Source organism: Cheilinus undulatus, linkage group 13, assembly GCF_018320785.1.
Source record: "Cheilinus undulatus linkage group 13, ASM1832078v1, whole genome shotgun sequence".
Taxonomy (NCBI): Eukaryota; Metazoa; Chordata; class Actinopteri; order Labriformes; family Labridae; genus Cheilinus; species Cheilinus undulatus.
The window spans coordinates 23870061-23897812 of NC_054877.1; the positions used below are offsets into that span (position 1 = coordinate 23870061).

General features: G+C 38.2%; 1 protein-coding gene across 1 annotated transcript; it reads right to left on the reverse strand.

The window, feature by feature from the left end:
* Nucleotides 1-1422: 1422 nt before the first annotated feature.
* rb1cc1 (RB1-inducible coiled-coil 1) lies at nucleotides 1423-25192 on the reverse strand. Its single transcript, XM_041803037.1, has 23 exons — nucleotides 24839-25192; nucleotides 23304-23436; nucleotides 23096-23222; nucleotides 22798-22968; nucleotides 22412-22614; nucleotides 21798-22212; nucleotides 21517-21687; nucleotides 21245-21429; nucleotides 20920-21106; nucleotides 18532-18613; nucleotides 18337-18401; nucleotides 18129-18232; nucleotides 11390-11516; nucleotides 9311-11253; nucleotides 8914-9100; nucleotides 7994-8102; nucleotides 7420-7720; nucleotides 3962-4013; nucleotides 3820-3867; nucleotides 3294-3352; nucleotides 2944-3071; nucleotides 2573-2643; nucleotides 1423-2333 (listed from the first exon to the last, which is right to left on the reverse strand). Exons 2-23 carry the CDS (start codon nucleotides 23372-23374, stop codon nucleotides 2256-2258), a joined length of 4884 nt encoding a protein of 1627 aa, XP_041658971.1. The 5' UTR covers nucleotides 23375-23436; nucleotides 24839-25192; the 3' UTR covers nucleotides 1423-2255.
* Between the last annotated feature and the right edge of the window lie 2560 nt (nucleotides 25193-27752).

Sequence of the window (27752 nt, forward strand, 5' to 3'; positions counted from 1 at the left end):
GCTGATAGCATTTGAAAGCTGCATTAATAAACCTGTCCTCATACAATCACTGTGGTACGTTTGTGATGAATTTATGCATTTATGCGAATAGTTCTGGTTTCTTTGGGACTTTTAGTTTGATAGTGATAAAAGTGATGACTTTGAATTAACCTGTCTATGTCTGATGTTATAAACCCAGATTTGCAAAATAAGTAACCTCTTTTAAAATCATTTTCACCTATAAGCTTTTAAAATAGCTTTAAAAATGTTACTGTGTGAGTTTATGAAGATATGTACAAATGCATGGGTTTTCAACCACCCAGTTTTGTATAAAATATTTTTCTGAATTCTTTTTAAAGCACTTATAATCTCCACCTTAAAAAATATGTAAAAACTCTGTGAGAGTTTGTAATGCATTTCCTTAAAACTTAGATTTATTTTCAATAAATTCATAATTTCTGCTTAAATACATACTGCAACACAAAAAGACTAACTACATTCAGTCCCAAAACAGCCAATTCAGTGAGACAGTGCTGAGGATAAGTAGTCGGGTGTTATAGAAAGAAGTTTGATGCAAGTCAAAGGCAGTTTTAATAGAGGAACTAGCAGGAGACTACACATGGCAATGTTAAATCCCATTCAGCCTGATGAGAGTGACTCCCAGCAGCACTGAGCTCAGTGGGGGGTTGTAAACATTTACACTAAGAGCCTGTCCAGTGCACATGGTTGGTGCTTGCCAGCCACCTCGGTATCGAATGTTGTGTTGCATATTTTGTCATTCAGGCCTGTCCCGAAATTGTAGGAATCACACCATCAATTTATGAAGGAGCCATCCAAATGTGACAACAGGCTTATGCTAAATGGAGAAAATAGAGCTAAACATTGTTAAAACACCCCTAGACCCACATGGTAGAGAGTGCTCGGCGGAGAGCTGCTATGCTCCCCGCTGTGAACTGGGAAAGTGATGTTGGTGGGCTTCCTTCTCCATGAGGGCCGCATCGTTCTTGGGCCCCGATTTGAAGCCTTTTTGAAGTCTGTTTCCTGCAGCAGTGTGCCAACATTAATGTTTCCACAAAAGCAAAAATGCTAAATCAAATGAATACACTATACTGTGCTATTCCACATTGACTCCTGAATCCCCCTGAAAATTTTAAAAGCATCATTAGAAAAGCTATATATGTCCTAAAGGTACTCCTATTTATTTTTCATTATTTCATAAGTAAGCTTTAAATAAATTGTATCTAATTAGCTAATAGGAAGCTCTCAGCAGGTGAGGGAGTCTTTATAAAATGAGCTCTCTGCTGTTGTAAAACATTATATTTTTGTCCATGTACTCAGTAAACTTACAATAAATATCCTATCCTCTAATCTTATGGAATCATAAAGCTCAACATATATTCACAGTTTTAGAGCAAAATTAATCAACCATCAGAAAAGGCAGAATACATCTGGGATCAATCCTTTATTGTTTCAAAACTCTCTTTTACAATACAGTCATTTATTGTTACATGTGTGATTTGATGGGTAATGTACAATGTCCTCTGATAATGAAACACAGTCACAAATATTCCTTTCTACATATCAATAATCTATGATAGTGAGAAGTTTGTGCTGATATATTTACTTAGTTCTGACAGCTCAATTAACTTCCCTTTTCAAATCAACAAAAGCATTGTTTTTCAAAGTGCATTTCAAGGATTGCAAAGATGACTGTTTTTTCATCAGTCAGCCATAATGTACATTTCAGTATTGACAGAGGGCCACACTGCTTTGTGAGTAACAAACAGCATTAACTACATTTCCAACTACAACATTTATCTGGATAAGTAAATCAAAGAAAATATATCAATATGCATGCCATGAACATTCCTCCATAAACATTTATAATAAATGTATATTTTTATTTTATTATGTTGATAATGACACAGTTTTTTTCACAAAAGGACAAATGCTGATAATGAGAACTAATATTCAACATCCAAATTTTGCTCAATTGTACACACAGGTCAAGTGGCATCATGCCACGGTGTATAGGGCAGTGCCCTAATAAAGTTAATAGCATTTGGTCCACAATAACAAATCCGGGTTTAAAAGAAAAGAAAGATGTGGTGGTAGCAGGTGGGAGTTTTGAATTGAAACTAAAAAGAGCATGATGATGATGATCATAATTCTTTCCATTTTTAAGGTCTTTCAATTTTCAAGTTATGAAATATGATGTGAAGTTTCTGTTCAAAAATTAAGTAGTATAAATACACATTTAGCTCATTGCTTGGCTATTATACTTTTCTGTTCCATGGAACAGCTTTCACTCTGTAGAACTTGGTTCCTAAAGGAACCTTGAACCTGTTCTGGGCCTAGGGAAGAAAAAGAGAGAGAAGCTTTAAACTGTGCATCTAAAATCATACCAGTAAAAGAGACACTGACCAAATGAAGACATGAAAACAGAAATATAAAATAAAGAATGTATTTCATCATTTCAGTAATTTTTGAGGGCTCATAAGCTTAATTATAATCAGAATTTAAAAACACTTTCTTTACTTTTTATTGCAAGTAGAAAAACTTTAAATTCAAATACTGCTGGTTAGCCAGATACCTTTTTTGCTTGGCAATACTCCTTCTCCATCACCTTTCCAAGTACCCACGGCCGTCTTGAGGTCCCTGATGCTAAACAACAACACAGATAAACTTGTTAAATAAAAAATATTCTGTACACTTTCAACCACAAACGAATGCCTAAATACATTAAGTGTGAAAATCAAATGAAAGCAAAAATTTAGCATAGCCCCCCAATGTTTCAACAACACATACAACTCAGTACCCTTATTTTAAATATATTCCTGTCTGACAAAGGGAATCTAATAAACAGTAATCAGAGAAAAGTTAATTTCATTACTAAATAAAAAAAAAAAAAAGTAAAAGTAGTACTGTGATCATGGTCAGAAAAGGTGTCTGTGTGGGGCTGACCTGGTTTGAGGTCCAGTGCAGTGAGAGACTCTGAGTGGAGGAAGTAGAGGGTGGGACCAACTGTGAACAGCACGTAGTTGTCATGCCTTTCATCCAGGATGATTAGGACCAAATCGCCTACCTGGAAACTGCAGCACACAAAGATGAACAAAGAGATAAAGGCATAATGACACACAGGACTGATAAGTAATAACAAAAAGAGACAACACATTAATGGTAATTATACAATGATGTGTGTAATTATACTGCATTAAACTGTGGTCAGAGTTTTAGCTAAAAGCAAAAAAATTTTTAAAAATCACATCAACAAGCACACCATAAAGCCGTGTGTTATTTTGTCTTTTACTTACTCTCTGATGGCGATTTTGTCTGAATGCCGTGAAGACACAGACGACATGCTTTGAGACATCTACAAAGGAGAGGATTAGGGCAACGTTACACATGTTACACAGAAGGGGTTTACAAGCCTGGCTGAAATAATAAGGCATACATTTTTCACATTTCTATTATTGGGTAATTTTAAGAAAAAGCTATGTACAAGGTACATGCACCTTTACTCTACTTTAAAAATTACACCCTAAAAATTATCAGATGTATCAGATTTTTTATGAATGTGTAAAGGCTTTTTAAAATACATTTTTCCTAACCTTTCCTGCTTTAAGTATAAATGTATAATACTATTGTATACCGTTTTTACAGAATACGATTCCACTTTAATGTGTCCCTTCACATATTCTCATTACCCTCTTTCAACAAAACAAAACATGTTTCTTCACTCAGGTCTTTGGCCCGCTAGGTCAGGATTTTACTCTTTGATGCTACTGCCACCTAGTGGAGCAGGTGCTACACAGCCCACAGAGACATAAAGAAACTGACCAGTCTTTGACTGAGGCGTTTGTTTTCTTCTTCCTTCATGTGTAAAGTCTGAAAAATACAGTACATTTATTAAACAGATGTAGCCACCAATAAACACATCAAGTCAAGTTCAATGTGATGGATACACTGTGTGTACATTTACCCTCTCAAGAAGGAGTATCCGCTGTTTCTCCTCTGACATCAGGACATTATCACTAGAAGACAAACATTTAGATCATTAGTACAAATGTTTATGTGGAACTTGAAAATGATTCTGATTTCAGTCGTGTGACATCCAATAGTCCCTATATAAAAAAGGAAAAACTTACACTCTTTGCTCCTAGCCTGCCTTCCTTCTTTCCTTCCACTGTAAAGTGTCTTTTCTATCCATCAAGTTTTGGTTAATATAGCGATGAATTTTGACATTTTTCTTCAATACGTCCTCTCTGTTGCTGTCTTGTAACCATTTCCATGTCCTCATAAAAAAGTCATTCTGTAATTAGTATAAATGCAGTGCTTTTCCAGGGTTTCATTAAAAATGCTATGTCTATATATGAAAATGTGTCATGAATATTGTGTGACATATTGTTGTGACTGATGAGGGGAAAAAGTTAAAAGTCATTAAAAAAACAAAACAAAAACACTTTTAAGCTTATTGACTTTCTGCACACAACACCAGTGTCTGTCCTGATGAGTTCAGCTCCAACAAGGACAGTAAAAGGGACATTACTTACTCGATGCTGGTGCTAAATAATTACTTCTCCACAAATTCCCATGTTTATCTTTATAGTGCACATTCTATAGAAGGAAAGTTTTAAATGTCAGTATAAGAGAACTGTTTATCATTTTATAAAGGGGAAAATTTAGAGCAACATCTCATTTGTGACATAGAGTTAAAGAGCGAATGCTAGCAAACACTGATGGTAAAGATTAAAGCATAACCATGCGGGGCACTCAGATGGCCTTGTGGTTAGGCTGCACCCAATTTACGCAGGTGGCCCAGGTTCAGGTCTGGCCTGTGGCTCCTTTCCTGCATGTCTTTCCCCTTCTTTCTCACCCCTATTTCTGATTCTATCCAGTGTCCTCCTCTATAAATAAAGGCATGAAAAGCCCCCAAAATACATCTTAAAAAAATAAATAAATAATAGAAAAAACATGACCTTGTTTACTGGTGACATTCAACTGAATAAGATATTGAAAACAGAGTTCCAGTAAAGGCCTCTTTGTGTAGTCAAATGGGTTAGGATTTGATATTTTAATAGAAGTATTTTCACATTTAATGAAACACTTAACAAAGAGGAATTTGCGTGGCCAGCTACAAAGGCATCAATGTTTTAGTCTGCTTTAAGATCACTACCTGTACACTGAGAAATACCTTTTACAAACAACCTTGAATAAACACATTATCTCTAAGTTTAAATTTTCAAATCAATTATGCTTTTACTTCATTAAACATGAACAAAGTGGACGACAAAAGCTACAACAGCTGTTTGCCTTTGGTTGTACTAGATATACATCAAGTTTATGTATACTCACCCCATTTACTTCATTAAGAATCTGAGGCATCTGCTATGCATAAGCTACGTCTTAATATAACAAACATCACTAAACCAAGGCAAGTTGCAACTTCAGTTGTGTCATTGTTTGGCTGCACCACAGAGACCCAACGTTCATCTCAAATAGTAGTGCGTAGCATGCAAAATACCCAAAACACTGCAGCAGAAATGCATTTTTACTTACTTTGACCAATCAGTGAAAAGCAACTTTCAAATGCTGTTTTTTTTTTTTTTTTTTTTTTTTTTTAACAATGCTCCCTCTCATCCGGATTGTCTGTGAACAAACATCTGAGATCATTTCTGATAACTGCCTTTTATTGAAAAACAGCGGAAAAATGTCTGCAAAGTATCTCAAAGCATAGTGATTAGGCAAGTCTATACCCTTTTATCTTACAGTTTTAAATTATCATAGAAGAATGCCTCTTTTTCAAGAGTGTCCTGGCCAAGGCAAGCAGCAAATGCTGAATCTGCAGCAGGTGTAAAATACCACAAGCAGAAGCAAGTTGTCAAACATAATAACATGAGGTAATTTAACATTACTTGATAGTTGGATAGTAGAAATGATCAAAATCACGAAAAGCTCGAGTCCAAAGAGTCATGAAACATGTCTGAGAAATGTAATCCATACTGCTGACACTAAAGCAACAGTAAAATCCTCAGCTCCTCTTCATCTTCCAAGTTAAAACCATCAAAACAACTATATTTTACCATAGACTTTACACCGACTAGGAGTAGGTGTAAGATTTAGGTTTTAACTTAATCTCACGGTGAAACTACCGCTACACCTTAAATGTGAGTAAAAAATTAACTCTGCCATAATAAGAACTTACATTCAAACTACACTACATTTGAATTTGCATATTACTGGTGCACATGTAGGAGATCTCTATAACAAATTCACAAGACAAGGTTTCCTGTAAAAAGGAAAGAGATCCTGGTTCACCAGAACTACACTGCTGCGAAGAGAACCCGATCTATTTACTAAACATACAGTATGTACTCAACATTGTCTTCTGCCATGTTCACATAAGCCTGAATCTGATTTTTTTTTTTTTTTGGTCCAATGTGACTCTGATCTGTTTTTTTTAATGACAGTTTGAACAGCAACTGTCATAAGGAATCTGATCTTACAGATTAGATTTAGGTCATGCACATACTGCATATGGATCCAGATCAGATATATGTTGAATCTTTTGCAAAGCAACCTCAGTTTGAACTGTTAGGCCTGAATGCATGCAACTTCGATGACACTCTTCACTGCTGCTTCTGATGTGTAAAGCAAAACTAATACATGTTTATTTTAAATGAAAACTAATAACCATAAAGTGTTTGTCAGTCTCCCCTCTCACCATAAGACTGCAAATTGCACTTGAGCTCTTTCTTTTAATATTGTACCAATTATAACCTGCTCCAGAGAGAGTCAGCAGTCCAGCATGGTAACCATGTGTAAACATGCTGAACTCCTACCACGGTAATCTACTTTGGGAAAAAATGGACCAGTTTTGTAGTCCTGAAAAACCCTTAAAGGTACCTTAAGGCTGGCACTTTGTATCTCTGCAGGGTGTTGTAGATCATCATTTCAGACTATTATGAAATAATCTCTCTTCACACAGTAGTGTTTCTTTTTTGTTGTTCTTAAGAACATACAGGCTATTGAGGATTGTGACCAGTCCAACTTGAACTAATGATTTTATCAAAAAAAAAAAAAAAAAAAAAAAACTCATCACATCATGTGTCCCAAAAATGCAAAGTAATACTGAGATTTTCTCAGTGTACTATAATGGAAAAAAAATGGCACTATGTATTTCAAAGTTTTCTGCATCTAATTTTAAGCCACTGTAATGTGTTAAGTTGACTGCAAAATGGTGTGGAGGTGTGAAGTAAGAACAAATAGGTCATCAAAGGCCTCCATCAGGTTAAGAAAAGACAAATATATTGCCTTGATCCATTTTTTCCCCAAAAGCTTGTTTTTTGTTTTGCATTTTAACTTTACTGCATGAAACCAATACCATTACAATTCCTCTCAAACTGCCAAAAATATGTTTATTGAAGGAAAGCTGCTTACTGCACTGTCACCATGCTGGCCTCCACCGCTGAATCAACATGTTCGTCATCCCGAATGGCTGCCACAGAGGCCAGTCTGTCAGTTTCAGCCATGGGCTCACAGGAGCAAGCCCCAGCAACAGGCAGAGCTCTCGCTGCTGCTGCTGCTCCTCCAGCTTCTATGCCCTCCTGAGACGAGGGGTTAGATGTAAAGAAGGTGGAGGAGATCAGGGCAGTGCTGCGCAGGCGGTTAAGCTCCTCTTCCAAGTGTTTCTTCTCCTGCATGACACTTGCTCTGTCCTCAGAGAGAGTCTCTATGAGAGCTGCAGGGTAAAAACAAACAAGTAAAAAAACTACTTACAGACTTTAAGCTTCAAAGAATGGCTTTTTGAGAAACAGCATGCAAAAGAAAAGGATATTTGTTTATATAATATCAACTATATTGCTTTGGCACTCTGTGCGGCCAACATTGTTTATTCGACAAAACAACTACGAGGTTTTAGAAATTCATTTAAAAAAAACACAATTTACACCAACCCTCTTAACAAGACAAAGTTTGTGATTTTGTCAAATGTTTGGCGATTTACTGCTCTCACCTTTGTCCTTCTCCTGCTGTTGGGTCACTTTCTGCAACTTCTCAGTGAGCTCACTGATAATCTGTTCCTTTTTCAGCTTCTCTCGGGTTAGAACAGTGTTGAAATTGGTCTACAGAGTAAAAGGAAATTAGAGTATTAATACTGAATCATGTAAACCAAAGCACAAATGATTTGAGGGGGAATTCTATCAGTGCAGATCAGCTTGCTGTCATTTGAGTTACAGCTGCTGTTTTGGTTAGTCCAGTGAGCTGTCATCTGTAAGATTTTTCTCTCATATGCCCCTCTTTTCTTATCTATTTTAAAACTTATAAAACCCAGTTACAATTTACAAAAGCAACAGGTAAATTTGAAGGCTCAGTTGTTATTCAACAAAACAGCAAGTGTCTTAATTGTGTCAAATTTTACAGAAAAGGTCTTGTTAGACCAAATAAGGAAGATATAAAGGAAGATACGAAAAAATATCTTCGGGGGCACAAATATCCCCCTTGAACTGCCAATATGTTAGCCCCATTTGTCAGTAACTACTTACAGTAATAACAACATGATTCTCATGCTGTTTTAACTGTTGAGCTGTTTTACAATGTATGGTATGACTCAGTTTAAGGTTGACAGGGAAGTGCTTGACTTTAATCAGGGAACATTCACACAAAATGACCTGAAATCAGCTTGAAGTTTTAAGAAATTGAATAACATAATGAAATGCCTTTTGAATATTTTGTTCTACTGTAATTACAAAAGGGACACATCAAGTATTACTACCTTTTGAAACAAATACCTGTATCTGTTAAACTTACTTAACGTTAGCCAATTGATTGTTAAATGTGTTGCAAATAAATAAAATAAATCAGGACAATGTTCAAGCATTAGACACAGTACTTGCCCCCCCGCCCCCGCTTCATAACCAGGCCAAACAAACAAACCTGTTGCTCTGCGATTAGTGACGTCTTGAGGTTCTGTATCTCCTCATTCTTCTTCTTCTCCAGGAGCTCTATCTGAGACTGCAGGGAGGCCCTCTCCTGCTGCAGACGCTCTTGCAGTGCTGAGTCTAGTGACAGAGGTGTTCCAGCATCTGCATGGCCCTCAGCATGCAGCGGCAACCCTTCATCACTAAAAAAACAAACACTAACATTAATTCTGAGAACAAAATCAGACTATTTAAATGTACCAGCCCACACAAGACAAAGAATGGTAAACAGTTTATTCCTAACAGCCAGCATAACTTATTATTTACTTATCTAACCGCAGACAGTGCCCTTTCAAATATTAGCAGATTAAATCTGCATCGACGTGCAGGTTTTTCTACAGTCAAATATTTACCTTTTGAAAGATTGTCTCTCCTGAAGCTCATTCTCAAGTTGTCTAATTTTTTCTGACAGTCTCTTCTCCATCTCCTCTTTCTGCTGCTCTAACTCTCTAAAAGCATTTGATGATGCAACCTTAGAGGCCTCTTCTTTCTTCACAACTTTCTCAGCTGCTTGTCTCTCTCTGTCCTGCTCTAGTTTGTTTGAGAGCAAGTCATTTTCAGCCTGCAAATTACTGATAACAGTCCTCAACTCTTGCTCCAGTTCTTGGAAACTCCTCTGCTGCTTTTCTTTTTCCTCGCCAAGAGCGGCCACATGCTGGTCGAACTCCTGCTTAAAACTTTGTTGCTGCTCAGCGTGGTTCCTCTTAGCGTCATGGACTTGCTGCTGCAGGGAGGAAAGCTCAGTACGCAATAAAATAGTCTCCTCCTCATGTCTTTCCACCAACTCTGAGATGCAGTGGTCCTTCTCAATGCGCATGAGAGTCCTCAGCTCAGCCAGGTCAACTTCATACTCCTCATTCTTCACCTGAAGCTGTTTTCTAAGGTCCTCAAGCTCCTCACTGAGGACTTTGGTCTCAGACTCTACCTGGGACTTCAATGTTTCAGCCTGCTGTGTCTTAGCCTCCTCCAATAAGAGCTTCACTTCCTCTGTCTCTGACTCTTTCAGGGCTAGCTCCACCTCCAGCTTGCAGCGGAGTTCTGCAAGCTCTGTAATACGAGCCTCCATGTCTTTAATTTGGTTGTCTTTCTCCCGAAGTGCAGAGGCGTGATGATCAGCTGCTTCACTTAACTTTGCACTATTTTCAGAAGCTAGATGTTCAAGAGCTTCCTGGTTGTTCTTGGTAAAAGTCTCCAGTTCTGCCTGGTGTTCCTGCTTCATTCTGTACTCAAGCTCCTTTAAGTGCAACTGCTCCGCAACCTCCAGTTCCTGCCTGATCTTCTGCTGGCTGCGTTCAATCTCAAAGTGCAGATTTTCAAGCTGGCTGGTCAGAGAGTCTTTACAGGCTGAGAGTGTCTTGATCTCATTGGCTTGGTCGCTGATCATCTGGTCTAGCTCCTTGATCCGGTCAGTCTGTTTATTCTCTGTCTCAGCCCATCGCTCTTTTTCATGCTCCAGCTGAGTGAGTTCTTTCTCTTTGCGCTCCATCAGCCCCTCCAGCTCAAGCATTGCACGCTGGACATCTCTGACAATGTTCTGGTTTACTTGGTTTTCTTCGGTTAGTGTTTGAACTTGCTTCTCTAGCTCTTGTTGAAGAGCAAGAAGTTCATTTTGATGCTTTTCTTTTAATTCTACTTCCTGCGTCAAGACAATCTTGTCCACAATGTTTCGCACGTCTGTGCTCATACTCCTCAGGACAAAGCCAAAGTCATGTTGTTCTTTTAACACCAGGACTCGTAAGTGACAGAGGTCATCCTTAACACTCCGTAAGTTTGAATGGGACTCCTCTGCAGCTGATCGGTACTTGTCAACCACTTGTTTTAGGACAGCGATCCGTGAGTTCTCCCTCTCTAGTATTGTGGTGTCCTGCATACGCTTGTTGTCAATGGCATTGATGACTGAAGAGTACAGAGACTCTACCATCATCTCAGGGCTGGTGGGGTCACTGATGGGGTTTGGAGAGGTCAGGTTCTCTTCAATCACAAACTCATTAACAGCAGACATGAAGTCAGACTCAGGGCTCTCCGCCAGAGAATCCAAGTCCAGAGAGCCCTGCTGCATGACTGGGTCCATGTTTGGATGGCCAATTGTTTCAAAGTCAAATGTCTGTGCATCGATGCTGTCTGGAGACAAGTCCTCCAGAGGAGCTGGGACGGGAACATTGATGGGCTGGCAGCTGGGTCCTTGAAGGCTGAGAGAGGAAGGGGTCTTAGAGGACATCTGTGTTGAGGTCCCAGGTATGCTCTCAGACTGTGGGGTCAACACAGTGGATCTTTGAGCGCTCTGACTGCAGGATAACTGCAAGGACAGGAAAGGGAAAGAAAAAATACTTAATTACATTAAAAATAAAAAAGCAAATTCATGAAGTAAAAGTCAATATTTCAGACTTGACCCTACTCAAAAAAATTCATCTTGTTATTGATGTTAGCATTACCCTTTGTTCGGTGAGCAGGTCAGTTATGGTTTGAGACATCTCGTCTATACTCTGTGCAGCTTGGACCAGCTGCTGCAGCGTCTCTACATGTCGATTTAAGGGCTCAAAGTCACACATTGTGGGTACCCTACAGTAAAATAAAGGGCATAAGATTAAAGACAGAAGGTTAAAAACAACATTTAGAAATATTTTAAATAACAACAGTCTGAGTTTCACAGCGCAAGTTAAGGTATGCTGTAGCCAGGTTCAGAACCATAGGATACAGCTTCATAAAATTAACTCATTTATTTTAACTGCTAGCAGCACTTCCTTTAAACAGACTGTAAATATGTCTTATTGATTGTTTTCTGCACTTTTGTCCTTCAACCTCCTCCCTTGAAATAAAAATGTGACACTCTTGGACATTCAAGTGTTACAACCTAAACCTTATATTGAGTTCTTTTTTCTTTTTCCTGATATCATGATAAAAACATGCTCATAAAAGCAGACATTTTTGGCATGAAGCTAATATTCCAAAGGCAGCTGAATGTGTCCCACCAGATATATCTCATAATATGCCCTCAAAGCCCTTCATATTTTCTTCAGAATTAGGGCCTGTGTCCATACATAGCTGGCTTTTTTAGCCCTGGCAAAGCTTATTTTTTGATCCAAAACCAGTAAAAAGCAGTGTTCTGAGCACTCAGTGCTCTGGGTGGAAAAGCGCCCTCAGCGTCAGCTGTTTTTGTTGCCACACTTAAAGCACTCTCAGTTGAAACTGTTCAACTTTTGGAACAGCACTGCACTCATCAATGTCACTTCTCCCTCACTTGCCAATCAAAATCAAGAAGGGGCAGGACTTCTGACAATCGTGGAAGAGAAACCGATCTGACTGGTCTTTCTTTGTCTTTTTTTTGAGGATAGATATCAGGTTTGCAGCTGCTGCCTGTGTCAGGATAGGGGTTTGTCACATTGTCTTCATCTCTCCTGTGTGATATTTCCTTGAAATACCAAAATATGAAGAACATAGAGCTTATTTAAAACAATGTTACAGATTCTATTGGGGAAAGAGGGATTCATTTTTTGTAACCTGCCAACAATAAGCGCTGGCAAGAAATGCTCTGGAATTGAGGTCCATGAATGCTGCCGGCACCAAAAAAGCCGGCTATGGACATGAAGCCTTACTTTTTAAGTAATTTTAAAAGCAATGAAATCCCCTCTTCCACATCCTCCTTGTACACACACCAAAAAAAACGTTGTATTTGGAAATTCATGAAATACAAAAGTTCAAGGGAATGTAGTGGTGTGACAGGATCTCGTGCCACAAGATCAAAACGTAACAGGATATCTCGTCAAGGTGAAAACCATCTCGCAAGATCAATATTGAACAGACACCAGGAATAGCAGCTCTCCTGACAGAAATCAATACCAAACTAGAGGTTAAAAAAGATCAAAAAGATGCCCTGAAAACTTTAAAATAGTTGGTTTGACAGCTAATGAAGAAACTGAGCTGATGACCCTTTCAGATCACTCCCCCGTGTGCGCTACTCGGGCCGCACATGATCCACAAATGCATATTAAGTTCACCATAACGGTGTGAAATGATTAAATGCTGCCACTGGAGACCTGTGCAGTCTCCATGGGGAAAATATAGAATTTATCCAGTTTGTGTATGTGCATGGATTTGCTTATACTGTTGCTATTTGTGACATTGAAACTTTGATTCAATTGCTGCTTTGTCATTTATCGTTCTCATCTCACGTCTGTCAGTCACACATTCATCAGCTGTTGGTTGTGCGTCTCATCAAACAGAAGTTTAACATGTAGCGCAATGGGCCACTATAAACTGCAGTGGTTAACTTATCAAAACAAACTCTGTTTGAGCGCCATAGACTCCATTGTTAGCCCTAGTTTGACGTGCCTTGTTTGTTGTCTGACAGCAGGCAGAGTAGAGACACACTATCTCACCAACACACACACATTAACGTACACACTCATCTGTGTATCGTGTCCAACACTGTCAACGCTCTTATCAGAAAAAAAGACCACAAAACGATGAAATAATCCATTTCTGTAAATAACAGTAAACGTGTCACTGAAAGAAAGATTTCTTTTGAGTGTTTTAAATATGGATGAGAAATAGTTTCATTTTACTGATGCAGCTCTTTATATTTCAGTCTGTGTAAACAGTTAAGTACTACCAAAATAATAGAAATGCTTTTATTATGGTTGTAATTGTAGCAATGAGAGCATAGTGTAGAAAAATAAAGATGTGGTAGACTATTAAAATTAAAGGTTTGTTTTGAAGAGCATTAAAATGTACAGTTTGAGTCAGAGTAAAGCCGGGTTTACACTGTGCGATTTTCCTGTGATCCAGCCGCAAATTTAGAGTCACACGACTCACTCTGAAGTTGGGCCGACTTTCAGTCATATCAGGCATCGTTTGTCGTGCTCTGTACACAGGGGTATGACGGCCGACCACAGCACGACCTTACGACCTGCTCTCGACTGGTCGGGGGGGATTTCTGGCATGTTTGATATTTTGGTCGTACAACTCCAGACGCTTCATAGTGAGAGTAGAAATAAGAGCAGAATAAACAACATTGGGGGTTTGTTTTCCTTTTTAAACCATCAGACAACGTACTAAATTACCATGACAACGGCTGGGATCACTTTCTGACGCGACCCTTGTTATGATAAAAGACATAAACGAGCAGGAAATATTTCTACCTGCGGACCTGCAGCTGACACAGAGGTGATGCTGTTTGTCTATTTGGGATAGAGAAAGATAGCAAGAGAGAGAGAGAGAGACAGAGAGAGAAAGCGGGAGAGATAGAGGGGACAGAGAGAGAGAATATGATTGGAAACACTTCACCCTCAGACCCTGAGACTTTTTAAAAAGGAAACTACACGGGTTTCTGTCACAGTCCTTCCTATTTCCATCGCACAGTATGAGCACACAACTCGTGAGCGATGGTCGTGCGTCAAAAACGATTCGGCCGTACAGTATGAGATGACATTCTGCCACGACTGTCATATGGATAGGCTTGAAATCGCACACTGTCCACCCTGCTTTAGGGTGTCTGAATAGACCTGAATTACTTTGCAATTTTGGCTTTCAGCTGTATAAAGGACATATTTTCCACTCGTGTATTTTTTTCCAAAAAAGAAAGAAAAAAAAAAGTGTAAAATTTCATCTCTTTTCTCTCTCGTGAGCGTGAGATAAGAGTGTCGTCACACCCCTAATGGGATGGGTAGATAGGCAAGAAATTAGAGAAATTTGTAGTTATCTGTAGAGTTCACTTATTGTAGTTGAGTTGCTGGCATAGCTGATATCTTTTAATATTTTTCCAGTCTTATGCCGGCCACTCACTAGATGATTTTTTAATCTGAAATGATTTTAAAAACGTGGGAGACCAAAGACTTCAGGACAATTTCCAAAGATTTTTCACCGTTTATACTCTGAACCCACACACTAGACGACTCAGCCAGATTGTCAGATCACTGGAGACCCCACACCTGCTGACCTGCCTACCACCTCGCATGATCACGTGACTTCAGAAAAAAAACACGGACGTCTGTCGACACCGTCTTGCTGTCACTCCACAACAGGCTGTCCTGGCATGTGTTACAGGTGCAGCAAAAATCATAAAACAAGGAAAAGAGTCAGGACGAAATCCTGGCTGGAATTAAGGTACAGTTGTGTTTATGGTTGTGAGCGGTGAAAGTACGTATGGTCCATCTGGTGACACTACCCGGTGTGCTTGCTCTCATTGGTTGTTGTGGGTACTCTGTCAGCGACACTACGACCTAGAATGGTAAATATCAAACAGGTTTGATATTTACGATTCAGGGTTTGGGAGGCTACTACGCGATTTGGAGCAGTAAATTAACTGTGTTGACACAACACACATGCAAACTACTCAGACAAATAGTTGTTTGCGACGAGGCTCCAGTCGCTACATGCCCCCACAATCATCAGGGGAGTCAAATCTTGCCTAAAATCGGGCTTAAAATCCTGTAGTGTGTGGCCGGCCCTAGTGAGACAGAAAGACAGCTACAGCAATTGCCCATCAAGAGTTTGAAGTAAGCAAGGATCCTTTTTCTATCTTACAACTTAAGACATCTATCAGCAGCTTTATGCTCTTCCACATGGCTTTAAAGACCCTGTAAAGTGAAATCCGAATTTTTTTTACTAACACAGATATGTTAGAATTCGGTTGCTGTACACATGTGAAAACACTGAGATTTACATGCGAGTGAATTCTGTTTTTAGACTGCTAGAAAGTTTTTCACTTCTTTCCTGGCTGGGTTAAATTTGGGCTGGGCAAATATGTGAACTGTTACGAGCCCACAGTGGTACATGACCCTGCCCCTCTAACACTTCAAAATAAAATCACAGCGCAGCTCAGTACAGTCTGTTGTTAGCTAATGTCACTGTCTTATTGAAAGTTAACAGTCAGTTAAATGTTGTTTTTTTTGTTCATTGTGAGGTAAATTTGCCAAATCTATCAGCTACAGTGGCTTATGGATGTTTTCAAGCAGGGGTCTCAAACTCAATCACAGCAGGGGCCGGATTCTGAATTCAGGACTGACCTGAGGGCCTAACAGGGTCACCTTTTTATAAACTGTTAACCTTGTTTCACCAGTAATAGAATATGAAGAAAAAAAAAAACTTAGCACTGATGATAAACCATTTTGACATTTAAAAAGTTAAAAAGATAAGTTTAAAGGCTCACAATCTGAGAAAAGTACATTTATTATTTTAAAAAGGTCAAAACATGAAATTGAAAACATTTTTTTTTTTAAAGTTAGAAGTCAAAATCATGAGTTTAAAAGGTCAAAATATGAAATAAAATGTGTAATCATTAAATCAAATGTCAAAATATGATTCAAAACTAAATTGTGAGTCTAAAAGGTCCAACTATGGGATTATGAAGTCGAAGTTTGGAGTTGAAAACATGAGGTCAAATACAAAATAATGGGTTAAAAGTTCAAAATATCACTTAAAAACTAGAATTTTGAATCTTAAAGCTCAAAATATTATATAAGAAGTCAAAATTATGAGTTGATAACTCAAAGTATGAAATTAAAAGTCAAAATCCAAAGTTTGAGTCCTAATTGTGAGATGCTAAATTGAAAATGTGACATTAAAATTAAAACACAAATTAATTTCTTTTTCCACAATCCTGACTTCTTATCTAAATATTTTTACTCCTTACCTTTTCAGATTTTGTGACTCAAAGATATCTTTAATCATCAAGGATAAGTTCACATTTTTATACTTGAGGAAGTCTGCTAACCTCATACTGATGGGCCTCAGGGCGGCGCTACAGAGTACCTGGGCTCAAGAGCTCCAGAGCTCAGCGCTCATACATTCCCAAGGCCATCGCGGCTCGAAATAAACAATTATAGGTTTGCGTCTCTCCCCTTGAACCTGTAGTTTCATCAGCACCTTACTCTGTGTCTCTGTTATGCATTATTATCTCTGTTTCCGTAAATTATGCCGCTGTGCACTATCTGATTACTGGTAGGTGGTTTGTACTTGTATAGTTAAACTGTTGCCTCTAGATTTGTATTTGTCTTAATCTGTATTTGTATTTGTGCACTTTGTCTAGTGTGTATGTTTGGCTATGCTGCATCCAAATTGCCCCTCGGGGACAATAAAGACTTACAAACAAACAAACGAAATGTGAGATAATCTTGCGGGCTGGATTTTGCCACTGGGCCTTGAGGTTGACACCTGTGATTTAAAGAATCATAACAGAGATTTGAGCCAAAAAACAGACTTTGTCTCTTTTCTGACACAGGGCCAGGCAGCTGCATTCTGATCATCAGGTTAAAGGTACAATGTGTAAGATTTGGCTGCATTTCGCCGAACAGAAACGGTGTACATGGGATATAATGTTTATATATCTATGTGAAGTATGTTAAAATAAGTGCACAATCATCCCCTTTAAACTTTGGTTTTCTTTTCACAAAATTAGAAAAAAGCTTTTTAAATTTACATTACCGCGGGTCGCCCTCACGGAGGCTGACTTAACGAACCGTCATGTTGTCTACGGCAACGTTTTGGGGACAGAAAGAGCGAAACACGATTTTTAAATACGAACCTGCCCGCCGGTCCTGAAAGCTACCTGGAAGGCAGGTGGAGAAGAAGACTGACCTATAATCTATAAAAATAATGGTTACAAAAATGAATGAATAAACCCTCACCTCGTCACTGCTGTAATTGATGTCTGGCTCATGATCGTGATGTGACGTTTTGGTAACAGATCGGCTCATTCTAAAATCTGAACGCTAGATGTCGCTAAAATGCCAAATTTTAGTCATTGTACCTTTAACATTCAGATTGTAACTTTTTTTCTAAATCTGAGAGGATCATATTCTCTCTGAGTGGGCTTGGCTTCAGCTCATTCAACGGACAACCCACATCATCAAGGAGCAGATTTTACTGCCTCATTTGTCATGATTTTGTAGCTTAATTTTAACAACTTAGAGTTGTTTTATTTGACTGAAATTTGATTTAGGGGTTCATAACACAGTGATGTGCCATACAACAAATCTAAATACAGATTCATTTTCACTTTACAGGGTCTTTTAATTTATTTCATATCAAAATGTAATTAAATGAATCAATTAAATTGCTTAAAACTGCAACCAACTCTCGACAGTATTTTTTTATTGCTCACATCTTTGAACAACTCTTGCCTTAACACAAAACTGGCAACTACCAATTTAGTACCCAAGGGCAGTGACTTACATGAGGAAAGGCTGCACCTCTACAGGACAACACGATTTCAAGTACTGCAGGTCTTCAACTGAGATGTCTGGAAGTTCATCATCAAATCTCCGGGGCTTTCGTGTCTATTTTCAATAGCAAACAGAAAAGAAAACAGATGGGTTCAAATACACTACAAATACAAGCCAAAATACCAATAGTTCTAATACAATGTGAAACTTTTGCTTACACAAAAAGATGTTGGAGGCCATGAATCAAGTCCTCTAAACAAACGATTTCTGAGGAAAGACTTTCCTGAAAGGAAATAAGGACATTAATAAAAAGTCTGAACTTCAATGGGTTTTGTGTGTATTTTTCAAAGGGACATTGTGCTCAACAGGGACTACTGTAATGTCAGGGCTGAACATTTTCAACAGACACTTACTAAAGAGTTTCCCAAAGGATTCCCTTTTGAACTTCTCTGCCTCGTACAGTAGTTTCCCATCCTTTACAAGTGCATAAGCCCACTGAAAAGATTAAGAGTAAAACCATTAACACAACAATGCCATAAATATGTTTCTTGCAATGTCTATTTTAAAAATGGAGGCATTTCTAAGCAGGTTTGTAGTATATCATGGAAAGACTATTGGATAGCAATCTTCACTTTAAATGTAACAAATAAAATCTTTAGGGATGTTCCGATACCATTTTTTCCTTCCCGATACAATTCAGATACCAAGGTGTTGGGTATCGGCCGATACCGAGTACTGATCCGATACCAGTCTGAACTTTCTGAAATGACTGTTCAGACTAGCAAATTATTTTAGACCTATATTTGACTCAAAACGGCTCAACAAATAGAAAAATAATGTACAGCATCTCTGTGGCCATATGTTGTTTTCCTGCTGATTATTGAGTTTTGCTGCTAAATATTAAAATAACAATAATATTGGGGGCTGCAACACAGCCTCTCTCTATCTCCTTCTTTTTTTTAAATACAAACTTTATTGCACTTTTCCAAATACAATATAACACTTACAACTCGAAATTTAACAACTGTAGTATACAGATACGTACTGAATGTATACAGTTGTATAAATCATCAAGTGCATTGAAATCTATCCCTACTTTCTGCTATTTTGTAAAGCATCACGTGGTTACAGAACAGCCTGCTATTGGCTGACAGATACTCACAGAGAGAAACAATATGGCAGTTAGCATTCGAGCTAGCAGTAATAAATGATAAGTAATTTGATTAAAATGAATAAAAAGATGTCCAATGTCAGGTTTACTGGTGTGGATTTAATCGTTTAAGTCCCCAGAAGACACATGCTTTCCAGGCTCTCTGAAAATGCTGCCGCAAAGATTCAAAGGCATCAATAGCGTTTATGGGAAAACATAACGGCTAACTTGAAGAGGAAAAAAAGTAAGATGCAGTGGTTTATGGTTCAAAAGTTATTTAACTTTTTATAAACTGTGTCACTTCTTTTCTTGTATGACAGCGCGGGTCTGGAAGGTGTTTAAACGATCATATTCTGAGAAAAACTGTTGCAGCGGGTCCCTTGGTTGTTCTTTGCTGCAACTGCGCCAAAAATGGAAGCCCGTTCATACAGTGGCAGCAAAGAAGAATTGAGTTCGGGTTTATAGCGCTAACAGTTAGCATGGCTAAATGAAGCAAAAAATAAAGTTAAACCAAACAGTATCAGATCGGTGCATAAACATGTGTACTCACCAATATCGATACTTGCATTTTGAGCAGTATCGGTATCGGAACAAGCCTAAAAATCTTATCTATATCCAAATAAAAACTCTTATTAATGTTGTTTTAGTCTTATTTAAAAGAGAAAGATCAAGCCTTCCAGAGCAAACATTTTTTTATACAGAATTGATATAGTAAAACAACATAACTGACTTTCTTCAGTATGAATGACAGTGAGAAACACTACATTAACTCACTAAAAGAGCAGTCATGTCTGAGTAAAATCATATACTCTTTAAACTTTTTCCCACATAAATAAAGAGAAAGGTCAGTCATTAAAGGTTAAACTAAATGTATAGACAGGCACACTTAGTGAAGAATACAGCACTAATTGTGTTCTGGCCTTATGCTTATGCAACAGCAACAACCTCACACAGAATCTGTCAAACCACAAAGAGGTACACCCTTTGTCCTTCTAACTAAACAAGATGCCCAACATGAAAGCCTCAAGACCCATTATGTTTTTGGTGAAGAGACAGGTCGACAATGCAAACTCAGGTCACCATAATGGGCCTGAGTCAGAGAGCAACAGCACAGTAAGAAACTAATATGTAAACAATATTATACAGTCAGTCTGATAAAGACAGTGTTTATCACTCAATAAGATGCATCAATATCACACAACAGACTATTATTCCACTGGTTACATGATGAACTAAAAAACATGAATAAATGTACATTATTCAAAGTAGCTGGTAGTTAGTAACCATGGAAACAATAAATGTACCTAGAGTACAAGAGAATGTTTGGGTTGCTTGGCATTAACCCAGTTTCAGTTATGTCGTGGGACCATTTGTGTTAGTGGAGCAAAAAATAATATCTCATCCTTTTTACAAGTGTTTTGCCCCCAGTTAAACTGTTGCACAGAAGCAATGTCACACTTCAGGTTTTGTACTGAATGTCACCATTGCTGTGATTAAGCAGGAGCCGTAAGGCAGCAACATCACAGCCTCATGTGTGATATTGCTCCATTCTCAGCTCGCCCAAAAAATATTGACTCTGTTAAGAAATCCCTTCTTTGTATCGTGTGCTGAAAGGTGTGATCATTGTCAAGTAATGATGCTCAGAACTGACCTCCCTGTAGTGGCGCATAAACATTTTTCTTCTGACAACTTCCACCACCGCCAAACAGTACATCTGGGGCACCGTGCTCAGGGCCTCAACCACTCGAACTCTTTCAATCAGCTCTGTCAGGAGTCTGAGAAGAGCCTGAAGCTTCTCTCCATCCTGGTCTGCATGGAGCATCACGTAGCAGCACCATCTAATGTTGAATCATGGGCACAGATTTGGTTAACTTTGGGATATTTTTCTTCCTTAAGCTTAGAATTAATAAAACGATAAAAAAACAGGCAGCAGAACAGGCAATAAATATTCGAAGAAATGTGGATGTCAGCATTACTTTAGTCGGACTTGCAGGTTGTTTGCAAGTTCTTGTTTGGCAGTGGTGCACTTCTTTTTGATGTCTAGCAGCTTCCTGTGGTTGTTCAGCATGATCATCAGCTGGTTTGTGTGACTTAGACATAAATCAGGCAGAACAGATGTATCCTTCAGGTTTTCAGCTCGCTTCTGATTGGCCAGAAATCCCTGCAGGAGACAACATGTATGCAAAATTCATTAAACACAGAATACAGAGGAAGTCATTGGGTAATGTATCTCTGTTAGACTGCTTACCTGAGCAAGTTCTTTCTGTTCATTCACCAACTTCTTACAGCTTGCAATCATTTGGTCAAGAGCATACAACCTGTCCTCAAGCCCCTTAATGGCTTTCATGTTTTGATTATCTAGCTTGGAAATTGTGTCACGACAATCTGCCAAGAAGGGCTGAATGATCCGTGGGTCAAGCTGAAAAAAAAAAAAAAAAAAAACAACAATTAGTAATACTTTCATGAACCTCACCACAGTGATGACACTAAACACTGTTGGACATGTGAACTCATGCATCTATGACTCACCCTGTTGATAGAGTCAAAGCACTTCCTAACAACAGACTCCACATCGTTTGGTCTGTCTTGCACATTGATCCAGTCTAATAGTGTTACATTGAAGGTGGACGGGTTGGCTAACTCTGGAGTGTCATCATCTAAGAGCGCAGCTCTCAGACCACCACTGTCAGTCATCTCATTTGTTTCCTGGTCTCCAGTCTGCTCACAAGTGGGTGTCCCAGAAGCAGAGAGGGAGGCTGATAACTTGGAGGGCTTCTGCGTGTTAGCTGTGCAGAGCACAGAGTCAGTGGACTTTTCTTCTTCTGTCTCATCCGAATCCTTTCCTGGAGTTGAGCTGGACTTTTCCATGCTCTCTTTGTAACTGTGTCGTGTCAAACACTCCAGCAGAGGTATCCTGGCCATTACAGCAACTGCTGTCCCTAGCCTGCAAACACAATTTAATTTGCATCAAGACCTCAATGATCCCTCTGTTGTGCTTTAGGCAGAATATGTTAGTGCTTTGATTCATTTGATTGATTAAATAACTTAAAGCAGTTACATTATCAGCTACAAGAGTATATGCTGATAAATGTCACTTATAACATGAGAGTCAAAAACTATGTTCATTTTTTTCCATTACTTACTTTGTAAGTTTCAGCTTAATTTCTTCCAAATCATGTTGATAATTTGTGTATGAAGTTTCAAATTTCACCAGCAGCTTCTGATATGACAGAGTGCAGTCGTCCAAATTTGCCATAATTGCAGCCCAGCCTTGATGTTGAAGGTGTTCATCATGAACCAAACGTTCACAGAAAGAACTAAGTTTGTTGGCAACTTCAAACATTTCCTGGAGGGGGAAAATATAACAATGTCAAGATAAGTTAGTTAACAGTTTAACTACAAAGATATGTGTTATATTGGGATAAACCTCATTAAAACAATCTAATACACACAATAAACAAGGACATGCAAACATCCTAAAGAATCCATCACAACAGGCAGATTTAATAAAAGAAAAACAGGTATCAACCAGAGCAAGTTGCGTCCGCGAGGCAACAGTGTGAAAGACGGCTGGCATCAGTAGAGACTCCTCCACCTTAACCTGAATCTCACTCTCTATCGAGAACGTGGTTTTGGGGATTGTTGGATCCCGATCACACAAGATCATCTCTTTGTTGAACAGAAATATGGGGTTCGTTTCCTACAGATCAGCAGTGAGACATTGCAAGTCAGCCAGTGAATCATGAAAATTCATTCATCGCTTGAGTATTTCATTTCTATGCCTTTAAGGCAAATAAAATTCTCACTGAAGAATTAATATCACTCACAGTGCCAGCACTGTAGCTGCAGACCCGCCTCTCTGCAGCCATACATTCCCCTCCATTGACAACAAGGACTTGATGTTGAATCGCAATCTTGTATTTGGCTTGGATGGCATGTTTTAGCTCCAGCACACTGAAACAAAGAAAAACTTAGGTTATGATAGACAAGATGTACTGAGAAATGTTTCTGAATGAAATTGGTTAAATGTCTTACGTTTGGACAGCAAGATCTGTGTCAAAAGTCAATGTGCTGCCATTGTTGACCTGGAACACATACAACTTCATGTTGAATCTCCCAGAGTCCTTCACTCTTGCTGATCTTGCTCATTTAGTCATTCAAATCCACCCTGCAAAAAACACAAACATAAACATTAGATATCCATGAGACTCTTTCTTTGTACAATCTATGGATGCACTTTATTGGATTTTTGCCAATACGGACATTTATAACAATATTTAAATTTTACAGACCTAATGTATTCAGCCCTTTCAACACATTTTAAGGTTTGAGGATGAACAGAGAAACAAACTTAAGTCCTTAAAACACACTTTAAAGTTAAACGAATGAAAAGAAATACAGAAAATGACCTCATCTGACATAGATATGTTGGTTCAGTCTAAACTTTATTAATTTCTTAATTTATATGGTCAAAATTTAAAGCCAAGATATGCTGAGATCCCCAGCCAAAATAAAGGCAGAGTTTGGATATCTGCTGAAACCAACATTTGACTTTTTAAGCAAATATCTGCCTATAGTAATATCAGGCCATTAATACTGTGCATGCCTTGTATAGTCAGTATCATTTTTCGAGTCAAAGAGAGAGATGATTGTCCCCTTTATTCAAACCATAGCCTCAAAAAGCAATTTGACGACTATCATTGCAAGATGTTCAAGATGTAATGCAGTATACGCATTTCCATTATACATTATTTGATTTCTTTGTCAGAAGCTTCAATAAAAGTCTAAACAATCGACCAACATCTTCTCCCTTCCCGCCTACACTTGTGAACCCCGTGGAATTACTTGACTGCCGAATAACTCGCATATTAGCTGAGTCACCATGTCTTTGTTATTAAGCTACTTTTAAGTGTTTAATATGTACGAGGTCACATAATATGTTCCTCAACTACTCAAAGTCGAACTTCAAAATGGTATGAGACACATAGTTAACATTTGTTGATGTTTATCTGGTGAACGGTAAATCTTAAGGATGGTGAAATACCAAAGTAAAGAGACTTCAGAACAAGATTTAGAGCAAACTGAACACTATTAACTCTTAGCTGTTAGCGTGACAATAAAAACACCTTACCAGCCTCATTGCCCTGACTGACAAACTTGTGTTTGTAATCAGAAACTGATTGCCGTTTCTAACTGCTCGCCTGTGGGCCAACAATTACTCAGGATACAAGTACGTTGCTTAACTTGTTTTTCCACGAAAAAAAACACTGACATTTAACCGTTGATATAAACCTCGAGGCCTTTAGTTAGTCATGGTTACAGTGCCATAGAAGGGGCCACCAGCAGCTGCTGGCAAGCTAGCTAGTCAATAATAACCCGCTGACTGCGCTAACTGGCTATTAGCTTACACAGCTGTCAGGCTAACGCAGGATAGCAACATTTAACGTCGATGAATTTGACAAATGTACTAAGCTTGTCCGAAATAAGCCCCAACGTCTCTTAAATGCCTTTTGGAATAAATGCCACAATCAACAATGGATTCATAACACAGAATATAGGGCTGGTCTTACCTCACTTTGCTCGCATCTCCCTGTTCTTGGTCTCCACCTCGTCTAGGCGAGTTTGCTAGCTAACAAGCTAGCAACTAAGCTAGCTAGCTAACCTGTTTTAGCTTGGCATACATAGAGCTAACTTAGCAAACCCGTTAGCTAGCGTTAGCTAAGCTAAACTAGAGAAGAACAAGTGTCAACCATGATTAGTTAATCCAACAGAACATACTGTTTTTAGAATAATTGTCTTATTTGGCAAACTACAGCTGAAACCGTGATACACACGGATAAAAACCACCAGTTGTTTATCTCAGGTAGCTAACTACGCTAACATCCTCTCAGTTGCTCTGTCTGTTTTGTTGTTGTCATCTACGAGTGTGCAGTCCGTGGACGAACCGCTCCAAAGTGATCAGTGTAGTAGCTAACTTCATTTTTTTGTAATACGTTCAGATATACATCTGTTTTTTGACTTTATATAATCTGTATACATTTTACGTTTTTCATCAATAAAAAAAGGTCATGTTGTGAATTATCTGAGAATAATTTAATTAAGTTACAAGCTGCGTAAAAGAATAAGTACATTTGTATTATGAATTTAATAGCTGTATTTTTTCATTGTCTTGTTTTGTAATTTGTACAATTTGGGGGAAGCTGTTACAATTTCATATCTGCTTCCATTTGGTCCACATTGAAACATTATTCCCCTAATGTTTATTATTATTATCGTCATCATCATCATCATCATCATCATAAGTAGTTGTAATAGTTGTATTATTATTATTATTATTATTTAGCTACCATAAAGTTTATTTTCCCATTTTATATTTGTAAAATATGTATTATATATATATATATAAACTTTTTCAGCATTTGTGTTTGATATTACCCATTTTTGCTTTCTGTGTTAATGTATACATAATCTTAACCTTTAACCCTTAATCCTTTTTTCCCCAATATAACTGTGTATTGCCTTTATTTAAAACTATTTGATTTGGGGGCAGATAAAAATGTGGATACAAGTTCATATAGACCCAAAAGATTCGGCTCTTTCAACTGCGCCGCATTTCCCATCAGTATGTGCGTTCGTCACTGTACTTCTCCAGGTGTATTCTGGGAAAATAACAGAAAAAAAAAAAACGTTGTGGAGTGTTTTGCTGCAACATGAGAAGGGGTGTGGTTAATGTGAGGCTGCAGTGTGTGGATGATGACTGCAGAAAGGAAGTTGTTATGGGATTATCTTCATCTTGAGTGGTATTCTACACTTTTCATGCACTATATTCTCCATAAAATTATTAAAGAAATGAAAGAAAGGGTCTTGTTGTAGAATAGAACACACTTGCAGTAGCAGCATCTGGTTTTGTGTAAGGAAATCAGACGGTACTTAAACGTAGTTAAAATCTTTGACATCAACACAAATTTACCGGGTAAATTTAACCCTTGAGTTTTCTTTGTTTGGATTATACACGTTGTTGTCCTTGCGGGGGAAAGTTTTACACTTTTTTCCCCCTCAAATTTATGGCCATTGCTCCTCATTGACATGAGATTATTCCTCATTTTTAAGTTCTAGAATAATAAAATAAAATTTAAAAAAAATCTGTGAAGAGGAACATTTGAGGATTAGAGACAGGTAAATGTTTAATTGTAGTCATACATATATATTTTTAAATCCTAAATATATTTTTATCGGCAACAAATAATCATACTTGTCCCTTCTTTGCTCTAAAATGTCCCAGTTTGGTTTGTGTCATTATCAAGAGTTAAATTGTTTAGACTGTTTAGCCAACTATATTCCCAGTCATTCAAACGAATTTTAAACTTATTTTCATAATTTATATTTTCAAGTGTAATTAAGGATAACTGAGCCTCTAATCTTTGCAATGTAGTATATGCCAAATTCCTCTAGAGGTCACTGTATCCAACTTATTGACTTCACCCAAACATATAATGGAAACAAGTGTTACTTTCAATTTTCCTTCTCAGCTAATCACCTTTCATAACAAAGTATATTACTTCGGTCAAAATTAAATGTAAGAGTCTTAAATTTACTACCTGCAATGATCTCTTGTACAGTACACAAAGTCCCTGTACAAAAAGACCCCACAGTCCTTTGAAAATGCACTCTGTCATGTGTCATCTTCAACAGCAGTGTACAAAAGGGCAAAACTTTTTAGCTAGAGGTCTAGGGTTCAATTGCCTGCCCAGGGCTACCTCACACATTTACTGAGTTTAACAACTTAAGAAACTGCTAACAGATGAGAGCCATTAAACTGTCACAAACTCAGCTAGCAAATTATTCACTTAGTATTTTATTCATTTAACCAGGAAAACCTCACTGAGATCAGTAATCTAATTTACAAGAGTGACCAGGCCAAGACAGGCAGAAGCACATTTAACAGAGTTAATTAACAGACATGAAATATAGCAGTTACAAATGTACATCAACCATTCCTTAGTCACAGAGTCATTGTAACGTCTGTAGCCTGAAGCATCATCCTCCAATGCCTTCCATCTATGTTTAAAATATTTAAAGGGACTAGCTCCCCAAGATATAGAGTCATGTGCATAAGTTTAAGGCTTGCAGGGCACCAAGGATTCAACACAGGGCCTGACATGCCACATCTGACATCTGGAGAGGAAGGAGGGCAGCCAGAGGCAAGTTCAACACATGTCGACACAAGTGTGTATCACTCTGCAGCCAAGGTCAAGGTTGACAGCATCTCTTTTCTCTAGGCCTTTTTAATTTGGTAATATGCCTGGAGACCACCAGCAATTTTTGGGCCCTTGAGACATCCAAAGCACGACCAGGGGCTTCTGTCAGCCCTACTACCCACCCAGACAGTACCCTAGGCCATGCTTATTCGCCACATCCTACCACACCCTTACTCTGCCCTAAAGGTGTGGACTTGTTTATTTTTACCTGGTAATATGTCAGAAC

What these genes read in the sequence shown, in the direction of transcription:
- rb1cc1 (XM_041803037.1), bottom strand. Translation starts at nt 23,374, where the DNA reads ATGAAGTTGTATGTGTTCCAGGTCAACAATGGCAGCACATTGACTTTT. An exon ending in CGCGGACGCAACTTGCTCTG is followed by an intron (nt 22,615 to 22,797) that starts GTTGATACCTGT and finishes TTCCCCCTCCAG; the next exon opens with GAAATGTTTGAAGTTGCCAA. An exon ending in GACAAAATCGCCATCAGAGA is followed by an intron (nt 3,072 to 3,293) that starts GTAAGTAAAAGA and finishes TGTGTGCTGCAG; the next exon opens with TTTCCAGGTAGGCGATTTGG.